The 11,958-nt window shown below is 59.0% G+C and overlaps 1 protein-coding gene across 1 annotated transcript in view; it reads right to left on the minus strand.

The window, feature by feature from the left end:
- Window positions 1–3,300: 3,300 nt before the first annotated feature.
- The window catches only part of FAM178B (family with sequence similarity 178 member B), a 96,717-nt gene continuing 88,059 nt past the window's right edge, over window positions 3,301–11,958 (minus strand). Inside the window, 3 exon segments of the mRNA XM_024743967.1 lie at window positions 3,301–3,687; window positions 5,038–5,190; window positions 5,498–5,575. Of these exon segments, the coding sequence (XP_024599735.1) occupies window positions 3,655–3,687; window positions 5,038–5,190; window positions 5,498–5,575 (264 nt within the window). The 3' untranslated portion in view covers window positions 3,301–3,654.

The following is an 11,958-nucleotide window of genomic DNA, read 5'->3' on the forward strand; positions in this document are numbered from 1 at the left end:
AAAAAAAAAAAAAAAAAAAAAAAAAGAAAAGCTGTGGCCTTGGAGATGCTGGAGATAGGGGGCAAGCCAGTTAATTAGCATGGGGTGGGCAGGGAAGGCTTTGCTTCAGCTGACAGGGAGGAAGATGTGTGACGCCCCTCTTCCTGTTAGACCCTGCGTCTATTTATGTGGATGTAAATCAATAGGCAGGTGCCCCTCACATTTGTTCTGTGCTTCACATCCTGCAACTTGCCTTCACTCTGCCCTCATGACCACCCTTTCCAAAGTAGGTACTGTTTCTCCCATTCCATAGATAAAAATGACTCTCAGAAAGGTTACGCATCCTGCCCCAACTCACATAGATAATGAGCAAGGTCAGAATGTTAAATCAGGCCTTAGGACTCCTGATCCTGTCTTTCCACTAAGTCACAGGGTATCCTGATAACTTTTAGGCCACAAACACTCCATTTCCTGCTGTTTCTCCTCACCTTCACCTCCCACCCACCTCTAGGTGTGACGGTTACCAGGCTGAGACCTGAGCTCCTAGCCCCACCTGCAAGACAGCCCTAGTGGAAAGTCTCAGCAGGTGGTTTGGTTTCACTGGCCATGACCGTCTTCTGTAGCTCAAGGCCGGCTGCTCAGTTCCTGCTAACAGACTCCGGAGCCCTTCCCTCCCAAAAGCTCCTCAAAGTTAAGGCTGCAGCTTGCCTGCTCCCCTCTTCCACCTTCACTCATTTTCTGCTGCACTCCGTTCCTTTCCGGCGCTGGCCTTTTCCGGGGGTGGGTGGGCAGGGGATAAAGTTTCCTGCATGACTACTTGCTCATGGTTCATACTTTAAAATAAAAGCACAACTGGTCAAAAATGAGGATTCCTGGGTCTTAAATTAAGAAGAAAAAAAGTTACTAATACCCGGAAAAAAAAAAAAGGCTTGTGTATAGGTATATCAAGCCTCCTCAGGGCTTGTCTATCATATTCTATGGAAGGTATCCACTTTTCAGGCCTTAGGCCTCGACAGACCCTCTTACTTTCCCCATTTGTTCAACCGCTTGTGGCCAAGAAAAAGCAGATGTGCTAAATGCCCCCCGAGTTTCTCTGAGGACCCACTGGCAGCTCAGTCCGGCCCCTAGAGATGGACCCAAGAGTCTTCTCTGGAAAGCAAGGCCCCTCTCACTCCCACACCTTGGTCATGTACCACGGTGCCCCTCCTGTGAACTCCAGCTCTCCTGAGGCTGCTTTCTGAGGGGGGGTGAGGGCGGGGCTGAGGGGTCACAGTGGGGTTCTGTAGTCAACACTGTCTGGCCAACTTCCAAGGGAGTCAGGAGCTGCTGTCAACCCACAGGGGGGAAATGAAAAAGCCTGGGTCAGCCACCCTTCAGGGACCTGAGGGCCTGGGGACCGAGGGGAGTGGGGACATAGGAAAAGGACTTCCTCTCTCCACTTCCTCCTAAAGGAGAGTTATCAAAGCCGTCCACCTGGGAAGCCTTTCCCTTCCAGCCCCTCCCTACCACCATCGCCAAAGGAAGCAGGAGAACATCCGTCATCACAGCCCCGGATGCTGCCTTTCCAGTGGCTTCCACCAGGATATCCCTCAGCCTTTTCCCAGGGGCTTAGGGATCTGGAAAGAGTATGTGGCCAAGTTGCCAGCATTACTGTGGAACTCTTGGCCTAGAGGCTGGCTCTCTAACTGGTCCCGGACTGGTTTCAGAAGATCTGGTCAGCTCCCAGCCAGTTCCAGCGAGGGCCCATTACACGTCCCGGGGGACGCCGTACGCCCTTGGGTGACCTCAAAGTGCTCACCTCTGCTCAGGTTACAGGGAGGCCTCTGGAGGGCCTGAGCTGTCACCAACACCTCCTCTCTCCTGGGGGTGAGTGTCTCCGGGAGCTGGGGTGGAGGGGGGCAGTGCACGAGAACCGGGCCTGGGCAGGAGGGCTCCAGAGCCTGCAAAACTGGACAGCTCGAACCCTTGCTCAGAGCCCAGCAGGGGTGGCTTCGAGAATTGGCAACTCCCTGCTTCAGACTCTCAGGGCTCCCTACTCCCTCTCTGCCCTTGGCTGCGAGAACGAAGAAAGGAAATTTCAAAGGTGATTTCCAGGTTTCCAGAGCAAACTGAAGAGCCGGGGATCAGGGGCAGGGGCGGCCCTGAGGGAGGGGGAAGGCGGTGGCTCGCCACAGCCTCCGCTCTGCTATCGGAGATCTCAGGCCTACCTGATGCCGCTGGGGCCTCAGGGGTGCCCTGGCCAAGGGGGCCTGTGATGTGGCCAGGAACAGAAACCAGAACTCTCAGACAAGCCGCCTGGGCCTCCAAGCCTCCCTGGCAGAGAGCTTCTTCCACCTCTCACCTGGCGAAGGAAGAGAGGCAGGGAGACGTGGTACCCGGCCCTCCGTCGTGTGCTTGTGCTCTCTGAATTATACATCTGCCTTGGCTCCCAGCACTCTGGGGACCCAGCGAGAGCCTCCAAAACAGGCCCAGGAAGCGATGGGCTATACTTTGGGGCTGCAAATAGAGGCACTTGGCCTGAAGGTCCTTTATTTGGGGGGAGTTTCCTACTTAACCTGCCTTACCCTGACCCCCGTCGTGTGAAAGAACAAAGGAGAGGGACAAATAAACAGAGAAAGTCACAAGCACCAGCCACGGTGACGTTCCGCTGGCAGACGCTAGGATTGAGCTGAGGAAGGGGCACGGGCCCAGTGGGCAGGTCTCATCCTCTGCTACCTCCTGTCTACCTCCTGTGGCCCCTGCAAAACCCCATCCCAACCCAGAAAGGAGTCAGGAGGGGTCAGGGACTAGCAATGGATTCTCAGGGTTGGACGTGTGGGCAGATCCCCAAGGATCTCCTGGGGGTACCGAAGGCTCACTCACTTCTCAAGGGGAGCAGGTCAAAGACGTCCAGCACCCGTTTAGGGATCAGGGCCCACAAAACTGATCTTGGGTAAGGCAGAGGGGAAACAAAAAGTCTTGGGAACGATCTTTCGGCACTGCCCCCCATGCCCAACTCCTAAGTCTGGGAGTTGATTTCGGAGCTCAACAATAAGCTGAATTAAGTGTAATTACAGCCCTGAGCTACCACCTCACTCCCTGGATCTTCCCCAGTGGCAGCGGGGAGTGGGGAGTCCCGGTCCCAGACCGGTCCAAATAAACGTTCCCCATCCCTGCTCCCTGGGTGTCTGATAGCTCTCAGGCCACAGCCAGAACTGCTCCTCCCTGAAGGCTTACAAACAGCCCTCAGCTTCAGGGGGTGGGGCGGGGCACATGACTGCCTGGGGTGAGAATTCTGCAAAGTATAAGCGAGAAGTCAGGAAACTGGGTGCTGAGCACGGGCCCTCAGTAAGGGACTGAAGGAACTCTTGTAACCAATGATGCTGAAATGAGACTTTAGCGTGACAAGGAACCCTCACATTAGGGACACACAGAGATGGGAAGGAGGGTGGGGAGGATGGTGGCCGGAGGACCCAGGAAGCCCAGGAAAACCAGAGCTTTGGAGAGCTGAGAGATGAGCCAGGCAGCGAGAGGCAGGATCCTTGCCCGGAGGGGGCTCAGGGCAGCGGGGGAGGCAGGTGCTTGCTTCAGCTGGCTGGTCCTCCTCTGGTCTCCATTCTTCACGCCTCCAGTTAGCTGGGCCATGTTCACTTCCTGCCAGGGCCAGGAGCACTGGGCCACCCCTGCCCTGCTCCATTAGATGTCTTCCCAGGGGCTGAAGTACTGGGTCTGTGGCAAAGAGAAAAGCAGGATGTGACGGTCTGGGCCCAGGTAGGGCCCACCGATGTGACGCTCCCTGGCGCTCCAGCATCCCTTGAATTTCCACTAAGGCCTCCTCCGTGCCAGATGCTGAGCCACAAGGCTCCTGGGGCTGCCAGTCCAGGTGAGGACATGGCAGGTCAACGGGCCACTCAACCACAGCTCTGCCTCTGTTCTCTCTACTCCCTGTTCACAGGCCCAGGGTGCTGTGAGAGGAAGGTGGGACCTGCCCCCTGGCTCGGCCAGGCCACGAATCACTTTTCCTTCTTTTCATGACAAACACACTGCTTCTCACCAGAGACCAGTGTGATCTAGTTCCTTAGGGGTTGAGGATGAGGTCTGCTCTCCAGCTTTCTCAGAGACTTGTGAAATCTGAGACCCAAGCCACAGCCTGTGGCTGATGTGTCAGTCCCAAGTCAGAGGTTACGGGGGAAGGACAAGCGGAGGGGAGTCAGAGGAAAGGCAAGTTGGGAGCCCGGGAGCATTGGGAGGGGGGTTGGAGAAAGAGTTTTTACGAGACCCAGCTCATCTGCATCCAGGGCTGGGGGCGAAGGGGTGGCAGGGCTGCCTGTTGGAGGAAGGGACAGAGGCCAGAAGGGAGGCTGCCAGAGCCGGGGCTGTACTGTGCTAAATGTGCAGGCTCGCGAGTCAGGCTGGTTCTGTGCCCTGGTTCTGATACTTGCACGCCCCCGCCTGCATGATGGGGCAAGCTGTTTAACCTCTCAGTGACTCTGGCTAGCTTGTTCCTCTGTAAAATGGGATCATAACAATACCTGCCTCATGGAGGTTACGTGGATTCATGTAGAAGAGGGTCTTTATTCAATAAACATTAGCTGTGAGTATTTATCATCCAGGGAGCCTGAGGGAGTCAGGAGCGTGAGTGCTGTTGCTACAAAAACTGGAGGGACCAGGGCAGCCTGGGAGCGTTCCCCCAGCAGAGTGGGAGGCCAGCCTCAGGCCCACAGGACAACTGGGCAGAGGGTGGACAGCTGGTGCCTCTGCTGCCCCTTCCTGGCACAGCTCACGACAGACCGGCCCTGTGGCCCAGGCTCTTCCCTCTCCGGGGTGAAGCTCTTCTTTGCCTTCACCCCGGGGTCGCCTGCGCTGTGCCTCCCTCCCCGCAATCCCACACGGGGTCCTCTGACTCTCGATAAGAATGGCGATGGCCCACCGAGGACACGTCTCCCCGCACTGCCCTCTGCCCCCGTCTTCCAGCCAGGAACCCGGCAGCTGCAGAGGGGGCGGACACACTGAGGGCTCCGGTCAGCCGCCTGACCACATCCCTCCCCTCCCAAGCCTGGGGGCTGGTGTGGGCACCACCTGGGGCTGGCAGTGGACCAGCAGCTCCTGCCAGCGGATGTAGGTCTGGGCAGCCAGGTCCTTGAGTGCGGTCCAGTGCATGGCCTGGGGGCTCTCCCGGATGTGGGTGCTGATGCTACGGTCCAACTGCATGCACAGCAGCTGCACCTCTCCCTGCAGAGGCCGTGGGGGGCGGGGCACAGGCCCGCAGCCACAGCCGGGGAGGGGAGCACAAAATCGGAGAAAGAGGAGGACAGGTCTGAGTGACTGCCCAAAAGTCAGGCAGGAAAGGGAGGGGAGGCACGGGGTAACCAGGGGCACGGGTCAGTATCCCTTGGGAAGGCCTGGTGGGACGCTGGGAGGAGGACGAGGCCGGCTCCCCTAGGCCTGCTTCTTTTTCAGCCTCCCACTCTTCCCAGTTCCTGGCAGCGGGCTGGGCTCCTCCCCCAGGGGCCCCAGCCCAGCCTCCTGGGAGACTCACCCATTGGTCTGGAGTAATGTCCTGGCAGCCGACCACCAGCCCAGCCAGCGTCAGGAGGCTGTGACACAGGTAGCAGACCTGGGGAGAGACAGGATTCCCTGAGTGCAGCTCCGGCCCAGCCCTGGGCTTCCGCGACAGTGTCTGGGGAGGTGTCTTCAAGGAGGGCCCCGCTCACTCAGAGCTCTGCCCCTGAGGAATGACCGTGCCCCCCCACCTCAGAAAAAGAAGAAATCTCTGCCATCCAGAAATCCACACTGTCACCCAGCCCCATCCTGGGGCTCCAGAAGAGAAAGCCCGTGGGCGAGAGGGGCCTGTCCACTCTGAGCTCTGCCTGGTGTCTGTGGTCCCCGAGTCTCTGCTCTGCTCCCTGTGGCACCCACGCCTGTGCGCACTGTGACCAGATGCCACTGTCCACTGTATGCGTCCACGGGTCCCCCATGGGTGCCCAGCTCAGCCCGGGGGGACACCCCTGCACAGACAGATGCGCGGCTCAGTCCAGACACTCCCACCGTGCTGACCGGAGGAGGCTGGCGAGGGGAGGGGGGCAAAGGGCAGGAGGTCTGGTTGAGCATTCGCCCACCTTACCCACCTACTCATACCCTCGCTCTTGCCCCCTGGACCCCAAGGGGTGAAAACAGGACGAAGGCCGATTCTATGTGATCAGAGGCTACGTTAGATCCCGGGGTGCCCTTGGACTCTGCTGGTGCCCATTCGTTTATGAGACATTCACCTGCTGTGCAGAGAAAATGAAGTACGGGGAGCACCCACCCCAAAGGCAGGCGAGGCTCCTGCTGGGAAGACAGCCTGCTCCTGGCACTCAGTGGGCATACCCCTCCCCCACTCGGAGGTGCCTGCTGCTCTGTCCCCTTCAGACTCCTCCTAAGATAGGAAGGGTGGCAGGAAGCACCCCACCATCATGCCTGTGGCAGATAACCAGCCCTGAGGCTGAGCTGGGAGGGGAGAGGCAGGCTCTAGAGATGGCCAGCAGGGCTCCAGCTTGGTGATAATGGGGTTGGAGCTCAGAGCCAGCCAAGGCTCCCCTGTCCCCCCACTTCCCCTGCCCTTATCACCCTCCCCCTTTAGAGCACCTGGTGGTGCCCCAGAAACGGTCACAGCCTCTTTGCACAGACCCAGCAGCCTCCTTAGGGCAGAAGCTAGAACGGTTTTTGAGAGCATCAGACACTCTGGAGTGTAGTCTTCTCCAGCTCAAACACCACGTGCAAAATCCTGAGGCCACAGGCCACCGGCCCCCCTCCTCCAGCAGCACCTGCCCTGCCCAGGACCCAGCCTGTTCTTCAGCACAGCAGCTGAGGCCCACAGGTGGCTGATACCACAGGCTGGCCGGGTTGGGTGGCATGCCACCTGGCAGTGGGGAAAAGCAGGGGGCCCACTGGGTGTGCCTCCAGGCGGCGCTGCCCCGGGCTGGGGAAGACCCAGCCTCCGTGAGCAGGGTCCACCTGCTGGGTCCCCCTTCCCCAGCCTGGCCTTGCCCTCGGGAGGCTCATGGCATTCGGAACTCCTGAACTCTGCAGTCGTGGCAAACGGCTCTTTCCCGCCGTCCCAACCCCCTAAAGCAGGCTCAAGCCTGTGCGCTAGACAGTGTACCTTGACTAAGACACAGCCACACACACTCAGACGTCAAACGGGAAAAGATGCTTCAGGAAGGCTATCACTTGGTTACTGACACTGAATACTGAGCCCCAGCGTTCCCGTGGACCAGGAGGACAAAGGGTCCTTCTGGCTTTTCTGGGGAGGGCGGGGGAGCGGTGGTGGTGTGCAGCTGAGAGGGCTTCAGGGAGGAAGTGACTAAACCAGGTCTCAAAGGAGCCGTAGGATTTGAGGTGAAGGTGGCCCTGTGCGGGTGGGGCACAGCCAAGATTACACCACCAGACAGATCCCGGGCTGATGCAAGAAGCAGAGGCAGGACTCGCCGGGGGACTGACCGCCGCTGGGGCACGAGCTGGGCTGGAGCGGGGAGAGAGGGGCGCCCTGGGGACTGGGCTGGCAGCAGAGGGACCAGACAGTGGACAGTGGAGGCCACTCCACGCTGCTCTGGAGCAGGGAGCCTGGGTTGTGGAGGACAGACTGGGGGCACTTGGGGGAAGCAGGGGGTTGGAATCTGTTGGGATGGAATCCACCGAAGTGAAAACACGGCTCAGAAGGATTACACTTCCTCCGTCTTTTTTTTTTTTCTCTTTAATTTCTTTACAATGTGTGTGCTTTACTCATATAATCAGAATATAATGACAAAAATTTTAATTAATTTTAAACCAGACAATGCCAATGATAAACGACTGAGCCCAGGTGGGTCTGGCTGGGGTAGGTGCGGGGCAGGGGAGAGGGACGTGACCTTGGGAAGCACCCTCTTCCAGAGAGGGGCATTGAGCAAGCTGATGGTGAGAGGTGGTGGAAGCCGAAGAAAATATCCCAGGGCGATGGAGCCGAGGGCGATGGAGCCGTCGGTTGGCGGCCGGGAGGCGGGGCCTGTCTGCAGGGTGGGTGTGAAAGCCCGGGAGGGCTGTGGCAGAGGAGAGAGAAGGACCTTTCACCTGTAAACATTCCCTCAACCGAAGGGGGCGTGGAGGCGCTGGGCCGCGGGCTCAGGTGGAGGCCCTGGCCAGGCCCCCAGCCCCCTGATCTCCCCTCCCCTGCAGAAGGTATCTTCCCGGGAGGGGGGCGTGGTGAGGGTGGGCCTGGGATCTGAGGAGTGCCCTGGAGGAAAGCCTGTGCAGCGGGGATTTACTGAGAGAAAAGAGCGGCTACGTGTGTACGGGTTTCACAACTTCATTCTTAATGCCGATTCCCATAATTGAATCTGGAGGGAAAATCCCAGGGAAACTATTCTGAATACGTTTGTTTTTTTGGGGGGTGGGGTGGGGTGGGGACGAGAATAGCAAGAAGGAAGAGGTAGTTCTGAAGAAGAGCCCTGTTAACCACACTGTATAAGCCGATCGTCCAAAGGGCAGGTGAGGGTACATGGGAACCGTGCCCACTACCTGGAAGGAGGGCTGGGAGCATTCTCCCCTCTTTGGGGAAAAGGGCTTCGTTATCAGCAGAGTCGCCCAGACCATTCCTCCCCGCGGTCTCTGCACTGAGAGGAGAGGTGAGAGAGGGTCCTTCCGCTCTCATCCAGACAAAGGGACAGACCGCGGCACCGGGGACACGCCAGGCTTCTCCTGCACCTCAACCCTCCTCTCCCAGGCCCTGTTTCTGTGAAGGTCAGAGAAGCAAACCATGAGCAGAAACTGGGGCTCTAGCAGGCTGGGGGAGGCTGAACCTGGGTCTCCGTCCTCTGGAAACTTCCTCTGGTTGGGAGGGCAGGGGCTGGCCCAGGAGCCCGGCAGGGCCGGGCGGGAGACAGGGTAGGACGCTCAGTCAACAGCCAGGTGTGAGAGCTGCGTTTCCTGCTCCAGTTGTGCTGTGACCAGTTCCTGAACTCAGCAAGCCCGTTCCTGTCCTGCTGGCACCACAGAAACGTGGGGCTCTGTCTTCTCTTTCAAGATACTGGAAAGGGAGGCTGGGCAGAGGCCAGGCATCGGCAGGGCCAGTGCAAGGTGGCCCTTCCTCCCGTCTGAGGCCCCTTCCAAGTCCCTATGGGTGGGTGGGGGTATGTATGGGTGTAGGGGAGGGTGCCGGGTGGCTTCAGGGTTAGTGAGCAGTGCAGGGGCACACCTTGAGTGGGGGCTATATCCATCCAAGCTTGGGCATCTCGTCTGTAGAACGGATGCTCCCCAGCTCAGGCCACCCAGCATTTCCCGACTGGGGCGTGAGTGGAGGCTGGGAAGCCCCCAAGGGAAATGGGGCCAGGAAACCTCAGTCCACGACTTGGGGAGAGGCAGAGTCTGAGGCATGGGACGTGCCCGAACCCAATGCCGACAGGAAAGGACGGTCCCCTCCCGCTGCTGCCAGTGGGGCCTGCAGCTCCATCTTCCGGGTCTGTCCCCGGAGTCTGGCAGACAGACTTTTCTGAGAAGTTCTGTGCTGGATGCCTCCCTCCTGGCTCTAGCGCCTGGAGGCGGGGCCCCGTCCTCTCCCTGGGGAAGGATGACACGGCAGAGAGATAAGGGACGGCCCACTGGGCTTGTCACCCGCGAAGGGGCCAGGGGAGGGGAAGGCCAGTGTCTCCTTTTCTGGTCCAGCTAGTTCTGACCCGGGAACCGCCAGCCAAGTCTTGGTGTACAGAGCTTTCATCATGAGACGAAAGGGAAAAAGGGTGGACGGTTCCCAGGAACTTCATCCTTTAGAAAAATTCCCCTCCAGCTAATGCCAAGGGAGCTGGGCGGTGGGTTATTTACGCTAAGAAAGGGCAGAGAGGGGGAGGGAGAGGATCTCCCAGGAAGCCACTCGCTCTGGCCAGAACATAATAGTTTCTCCCACCGCAGTTCCGACCAAGAGCGCAGGCTCACCCGAGGCAACCCTTCGAACCCAGCCCCCTCCCTGGAGGCTGCCAGCCCGGTGGGGGTTAGAGGGGGTGCAAGGAAGGCGGGGGATGGTGGATCTTGCTCTTGGCTGGAGGGTCCTGGGGGAGCAGGTCCAGCCAGGCTCTGGGGCAGCTGCTGTGGGGCATGGGGGTGGTGGTGGGGGGAGAACTAAGGCTGACCCAGGAACACCTGCTGGGGAGGACACACTGACTCAGAGGACACAGCCTTCCAGCCAGGCTGCTGGGGCCCAGGGGCTCACACTGCAGATGTTGCCGGCTCCCGCTCGGCAAGCTGGCCCTCGAGGCCAGCTGCTGTCCGGTTCCTTGCCCGGGATGGCAGGACCCCAGGGCAGCCTCCCTTGGTCTCACCTCTCCAGGCTCACAGGCTCTGGGGTTGGGAGGGGTCCTGTCCTGGGGGACCTGCATTCAGCCACAGCCTGGCTGGGCTGCTCTCGGCCCCGTTTGGAAGGCCTGGAGGTCCAGGAGGAGAATTCTGCCATAGGTCCTGTCATTGCCACGTGTGGGGTCTTCTCAGGGGTTCTGTTCCCTCAGAGACACTTTGCTGCAAACACACGTGCTGAAGGTCAGTTCTAGAACCAATGAAGCCTGGGAAAGAGTGAAGCCACGCTGGTCCGCCTCGGGCCATTTCAAACCCAAGGCTAGAGCTGGGCCCTGATGAATTCTCTTCCTTCCTTCCTTCCATCCTTTCTCCTTTTATCAAATTGAACCCTATGGCACTACTGCACAATGCCCTGACCCAGCGGGTTCCCACAGAGGTCCTGCTGACCCCCCCTGGGGAGGAGAGTCGGGGCAGCAGGCCTGAGCCCCAGGGCATGGTCTAGGTACTCCATCACACACCGGCTGGGCAAATAACAACAAAAGTAGTCAGTCATGAGTAATCCTGAGGTAGGGCTACTTGCAGGCCCCAGGCCAAGAGTCTCAGACTGGGGACAGACTGCATCTCATCTGGCTAGTGTGTCCACCAGGGCTCAGGGGGAGAGGGGACGCGTTTTTTAGGGGAACCCCATCTGGACCTGTCCTGGAGCGTGACACCTGCCACCATCTCTAGGTGCTATTTCTTCCTAACTTCTTCCACCCCACAAGTTAAGTGCAAGATTTATTCCCCTTGCCCAGGCCGTTCCTGCTCCAAGTTACCCTCTCTGATCTTGGCTTGGGCAAGCACCAAAGCAGCAAGCAGAGGGCTGTGCCCACAGGAAAGCTGAGTATGGAAGTGACTCTGACCAGGACAGGTCATCCGTCATAAGCCCTAGACAGAAGGAAATGACAAGGACGCATGACCCATCCCTAGGAAATGACATGGTGACATGGCACCTCTTCCTAGCCCAGGTCCCTGGAAGCACAGGGCACAGAGGCCAGAGAACAGACATCGCAGGCAGGACTTGCCAGACTCACCCCAGGGGCTTGCAAGGCCAGACACTCAGTTCTGTAAATGAAAGTGCCTGGGGGTGGGTGGAGCCCTAGACATGGAGCAGGCTGATGGGAGACGGGCTGGCAGCACCTGGACAGGACCAGCGCTTCCGGCTCAGCTTTTGGGAATGGCCACTGCCTAGAAAGTTTGTCTCAAGGCCCCAGCGGGGCGGAGAGATGGGATGTCTCTGCTGAGGCTGCTGGAGGACCTCGGGGCCCCGCATGGGTCCCCCTCCACAGGTAGCTCAGAAGATGAGCCCCTCACCTGCTCTTCTAGCTGCCCAGAGGAGGTGGGCTCAGAGACCTGAGACACTGAACTCACCTGAAAGGGACAGAGGTATTCTTTTTTTAAGCTCTACCCTGAATTTGGAGTTGCACCCTGAGCAGCCCTGGCCCCTGCTCTTGGTAGTGAGGAGGGGAGGGAACTAGGAGGCCGTGGCACAGCGGGGCCAGGTGGGGAAGAGATGCAGTTGAGACAAAAGCAGGAAGGCCGAGGGCTTTTTGTTCCTGTGGACCTGCTGCAGGGGGTTATCTCAGCGCATCTGCCCCCCTCCTATGTCTGTGGTGGGAGGAACCGAGGGGCTGCAGGCAAACTCCTGCTGGAGATCTCTCA

Source organism: Neophocaena asiaeorientalis, unplaced genomic scaffold (genome assembly GCF_003031525.2).
Source record: "Neophocaena asiaeorientalis asiaeorientalis breed wild unplaced genomic scaffold, Neophocaena_asiaeorientalis_V1.1 scaffold114, whole genome shotgun sequence".
Classification (NCBI taxonomy): domain Eukaryota; kingdom Metazoa; phylum Chordata; class Mammalia; order Artiodactyla; family Phocoenidae; genus Neophocaena; species Neophocaena asiaeorientalis.